Raw genomic sequence first — 5590 nt, 5'->3', positions numbered from 1 at the left:
CCTTGTTTTATAAAATTTGATTTATCTATTAAATTCTTCATATATATAGTTAATTCAAGGTCAACTGTGTAATTTGATATATTATACATATAATAAATCTAAAAATATATTATGATTCATATTTTTATTTTTAATAGTTATTTAAGTAGTAGTATTCACTAGTACTCTTCATCATAAGTTACTATTCTTTATTCTATAAATTTAATAATTTAGAATTACAATACAAATACTTAATAGTTTTATTAGAAGTTATTTATTATAATTATTTTTATGTACGAACGCACGTCATCTTTGCTAGTATATATATAAATATACTTTAAAATATATATATATATATATTTATTAGAAAAGAAGTTTACATATATTTTTATTTGATAGTATATAGTTGCACACCATTTTATTTTTTTGGAATTACTTTATTATTTTTTGTTAATTATAATATGTTATGTAAATTAATTTGTTTCAGTCTACTAATGGTTTGTGGTGTGTTTACTTTGATATTACGATTAACAGAAGTTAATATATATTTTTACAAATTAAATTAAAATATCAATATATAGGGTTCAGATGCAGTAAAAATTACACATGGACAAATTCATAAAATTTATGAATCCGACATGAACAAATTTAATTAAAATATCAATATATAGGGTTGAATGCATTGTTCATATGTTACATTAATTTATTCACGTCAAATTCATGAATTTTACTGATTTATTCGCTTATTCTCATTTCGAAATATATTCATTATCACTGGATCTCATTCTCTTTATTAGGGTATAATATTTCGGATGAGATCCAGTGTACCCAAAATTGTGTCCCACTCCATGTCCCACAAGTAAAACTACGTAGTTTTGATTGTAACTTAAAATTAAAAATTATACTACTGCATATGAAATCTCGGCTCAGCTTGACGGCTTGGAGAATCTTCTCCATTCACTGATAGATATGCTTCAACCGTATGAGAAGGAAAATTTCCGAATTTCCGGCAAAAATCATCAAGCCATGGAAATTAGATATCCTTTCTCTTCCCAATTCATTCGTTCTCCTACTCATATCCAAAGTTTGGGTCTGAATCTGGTTTTAATCTCTTTCTGCAATCACGGTTCCACCAAATCTGAAGGAAAGTTTCCGAATTTCTGCCAAACATCATCTAGCCATGGAAAGTAGATATTTTTCTCTTCATAGTTCATTCGTATCTCCTACGCAAATCCAAAATTCAAACATGAATCTGGTTTTACTCAATCTCTCTCCAGCCCTTTTCTCTCGCCATCCTTTTCTGCGGCACAACGGATACGACAATCGAAATCACGCCGGTGAGTTTTGATGTATTTTTATTAGAGTAGATTTTGGTATTCGAATTTTTATTTCTGAACCATTCTTGTAATTAGTCATATTTTTTGCAAAAACCCAATTCGAACAATCGTTGAGATAAAGATTTTACTTTTGATTTCTGTACAATTAAGGTTGTTTTTATTTTTAGTTATAGCATCAATAGAATGTTGAGGATGTGGCCTTGGTTGAGTCAGGGGAAAGTCGATAATAGGTATTTGATTCGAACTGATCATGGTGAGGGTTTGGTTTCCATGGGTTTATTAGATAGGATAGTGTCAATTGAAAGTAGTTTAACATGAAGCAGCTGAAATGATGTGAATGTAATTTTTCTTCATATTTAGTGGTCTGATTGGAAGTTAGGATTTCTTCATATATTTTGTTGCAACATGTTTTAGAAGCTTCTAATTTTATTTATGCTTCTATTTTATTCTTGTAAACTGCAGTCGTTGCCGGAGTGCACCTGTCTCTTAAACATTGTACTAATGTTTGCATCTGGCTTACTCGTAAATGGACCTACTCACTAATAACAATCGCATTTGTTGCTGATCTTGGCACCCAGAGCAGGATAAGATGGACTTTCCCTGCATTAGCTATTGTTACAGCAATCACAGATGGAACCGGTTTTATAGGTGTTTTTTTCGGTCCTCTTCTGGCTAGATGTATTTCGACTAGAGGGTGGTGGAACAACATTTGTTCATGCTTATTATTTCTTGTGCTGCGTGTTTGTTGATTCTTGTTGTTATAAATGAAATTAAAATGAAAGCTGAATGAGGGTAGATGGCTATGGCTCAGCATAATTGATAGGTGATCATGGCCTTGTATTTTTTAATTTTTTCCTTAGTATTGATTGTTGACTGTATAATCCCTCCGGATGGTCGGGGATGATGGACATATATATATGTATCCAGCTGTCCACTTGAAGAATGAATGGAGATCATCATCGTGTATATTTTCCTGAACTTTTGAGGGCACTACTCTTTATAAAAATGTATAAATTGATGACCATCTCATGTATCTTATCGCGCAGGTATTGCACTTGAATACCATATATTGGATCAAGATTTAATATGACTAGTTTGGTATCTTCTGCTGTTAGAACCATAAGTGACATTTGAGATTGGTTTGTTAGTTTTCATTATTAAGGATTTTCTCTTCCTGTTTCTGCCAAAAAAAAATGATTGTTGACTGTAGCTTATGTTAGGAAATGAGAGAATGTATTTTTACAGAAGCATACAGAGATCTGATTTTGGAGATATGAATACATAAATATTGGCTGGTGTATATTTTCTTCTTGTAAACATTGGCTTATATAATTGTCATATTACATTGAATCATCCAATTTTTCCAAATAACCTTTCGATCATATGTGTCCTTCATTTTTCAGTTTCATTTTTGTTATTCTAATCTTTGCTCTTCCATTTTAACTAGAGCGATAATAAATTAAATTACACGTAAGTTACTAAGTTATTTTAAGTTGTTCGAATTTATTTATTCTAAGCATGCTCGTAAGTGATTTATCTAGAAAATTTAAAATTGCCTGACATTCTATACTACGATTAAGACTCGTTTGGTTGTTTGATACAAGTGATTATGTTGAAATGGCTAATATGATATACTGTGAATCATGAATAGCAGACACCTATTTGGAAGAATACAAAATGTCCTCAATTGAGACATAATACAACATTACCTGATACCTTTTGAAAATTCAAGACCACACTCATAAACAGAGCTCGTGCTTTTTTTTTTTTTTGACACAAGTTGAATATCATTTCATCAGTAGAGGTCCAACTAAGACTTTAGTATAAAGAAATGCTTTGATGGTGGTGGAAGATGGCGAAAGAATTCACAGCAAAACTAGGCTTAGTGTCTCAAAATAATTACTAATATTCTACGTGTATATAGGATTCCTCGCAGCAGCAATAATGCAAAACCAGAGGCAATAAAGAACACAAAGAGATTGATCACTATAGCTAATAAAATTCCTTGGCCATATCCCTAAAGAATACCAAAACCTCTCCAAACCTCTTCCAAAATAAATGAAACAACTTCACTTTTTTTTTAGAATTGAACAACTTCACTTTAGTTAGCCGTAGTACTCACTTATATAGGTCATCAAAACCTATACAGCATATACATCAACAAACCTTAAATATTGTCAAACTACAAAAAAAAAGCTTAAAAATGCCTTGGAAGCTAACATCCATGATACAAATTTCAGTTGAGCCTTTTTAAATCACATTCAAAATGAACCCATGAAGATAACTCCAATACGACCACAAAATTATAAATAAATATATTTAAGATTTAATAACGGGACCAAAACCACCACCAAGCAGTCTACAAGTTCCAAGACATTCTAACTTTAATCATTCTTCAAAGGAAACTAAAAAATAATAATTTATCATCTAAAAGAACAAAAAATTTGAGGGGAAATAGAGAGCTGATCGTGAAAGCAGGCATAAACTCTGATCTTCAACTATTCATTTGGTTGTGAGTTGTTTGTTCCTGAAGATCCAAAGTTAAGTGGTTGTTGTGCCTGTAACAAAAACAATAAAATGAGAAACAAAAAAGATATATACTTTATATTCTCCTATAACAAAAGTAGTGGTGTTATGAAAAAAAAAATACCAATAATAAGCTTGTCATGTTCATAGGAAATGACAATTCACACAGACTTTGTTGGCTTGAACTTGTATAAAATTCCTTCATCAATAAATAAAATAATAAAGTTAGGGGTTTGCTATATTAATAGGTAAACTTTTATTCACAAGACTAAAACAAACCTCAAATGTGTTGGGCATTTGATATGGTATAGCAGATGCTATAGAAGTAGTGTTAAGATTTTCTTCTCCACCCTATTTCACAATAAAAATAGACATATAATTACACTTTATATTTAGGAAAAACATATAAGAGTAAACAAATTTATATGCGCCAAACCTCATTGGAAGATAACAACGGGGATGAACTTGTGACAGCAATTGAAGGTAGATTTTTTCCCCGTCTTCCTCTTCTTTTCTGTGAAGCTTTCTCTAAGCCACCTCTTGGTCTCTTGCCTGAAGTTGTCTTGTTCTTTGATTTTATACCTTTGGCTCCAGAATTGTTTTTTACTTTAATATGTGGCTCATCCCCAATCAATGAATGATTGTCAAACTCTTTACCATGTACCTCATTATCTGTTGATTTCATACTTTGCAATCTGCCATCCACTATATCAAACATCTTCAAAATTCTATCTTTAACAATTATATAGGTATATTCATTCTCTGATGCTTTTGTAACCAATTGAACATACAATCCACACAGTTCTTTATATCGCACATTCTGAAGCACTTTTGGATCTAAGTTGCATGTGTTAAGATTCGAATCTCCAGTAAATCCAACTTTTGCTTTCCGCGTCCACCTTTTTAGGATGTATTCTCCTGGGATATTCGTAATGCTTTTCATTGTGAATACCTTCAAAATATGAGAACATAAAATCCTGGCAAATTCAAATTTTCTGCAACTACAATTTACCTTTCCACTCGATGAATCAAATGCAACTATATGGTGATGACTCTTGTTATAAGGAGTAATTTTGTAACTCACTTGTAATCCCCCATCATCAGAGCATTCCACACTACAATCATGTGATTTATACCACTCTTGTTCAAAGATTTTGTATACCTCAGGGGTATAAATACCTGCTGCCTGCTTTAAAACCTGAACCGGATATATCAAATGTGGAACACTTGTACTTGCTTTAAAATCGACTTTTATCTCCTCATATCGACGATCATCAAGAAGCCTCTGAAAGTGCTTAAAGAATTCAAGAAACTTATGCTTGTAATTTACATATCTCTTCACAACACTGTTCACACTCTCACTCCTTTGGGTGATAGTCATGTCAGCACAAAACATTTGTCGTCCATAGACTAAGGCCCATTTTTCCTTCAAACTAAACAAACGCTTCAACCAATCATTTTCTTTAAGTGCATACTTATCCAACATTCGTGTTGAAATATAAAATAAACTTGATTTTAGAAAATATTAATTTGTATAAGAAGTATCTAGAATTAAAAAGAACAAACTAGAAAAATAAAAGCAATATTAGTGCATGTGCGAAATAGGAATTAATTAGATTAAGAATAATCTAGAAAAGTGTAATCCTAGACTATTCTAGCACCTAATTAAGTAGACTATTCTAGCTCCTAATTAAGTCGGTGACTTAACCGACCTTATACAAGTATATATATGTGCATTTGTAATGTTG

At 31.4% G+C, this 5590-nt stretch overlaps 1 protein-coding gene and 1 long non-coding RNA gene across 2 annotated transcripts; one reads left to right on the top strand and one right to left on the bottom strand.

Annotated features, from left to right (window-relative positions):
• Window positions 1–414: 414 nt before the first annotated feature.
• LOC131022516 (uncharacterized) lies at window positions 415–2417 on the top strand. The gene is made up of 2 exons (XR_009101310.1): window positions 415–1316; window positions 1779–2417. It is a non-coding gene; the product is annotated as an uncharacterized LOC131022516 (long non-coding RNA).
• A 1397-nt stretch (window positions 2418–3814) lies between these two features.
• On the bottom strand, window positions 3815–5328 carry LOC131022924 (protein FAR1-RELATED SEQUENCE 5-like). Its single transcript, XM_057952464.1, has 4 exons — window positions 4855–5328; window positions 4279–4794; window positions 4122–4193; window positions 3815–3874 (listed from the first exon to the last, which is right to left on the bottom strand). The coding sequence occupies exons 1-4, from the start codon at window positions 5326–5328 to the stop codon at window positions 3815–3817; spliced, it is 1122 nt and encodes a 373-aa protein (XP_057808447.1).
• Window positions 5329–5590: the final 262 nt, after the last annotated feature.

The sequence above is a fragment of the Salvia miltiorrhiza genome, chromosome 4, assembly GCF_028751815.1.
Source record: "Salvia miltiorrhiza cultivar Shanhuang (shh) chromosome 4, IMPLAD_Smil_shh, whole genome shotgun sequence".
Taxonomy (NCBI): Eukaryota; Viridiplantae; Streptophyta; class Magnoliopsida; order Lamiales; family Lamiaceae; genus Salvia; species Salvia miltiorrhiza.
This window is presented reverse-complemented; position numbering and strand designations above follow the sequence as displayed.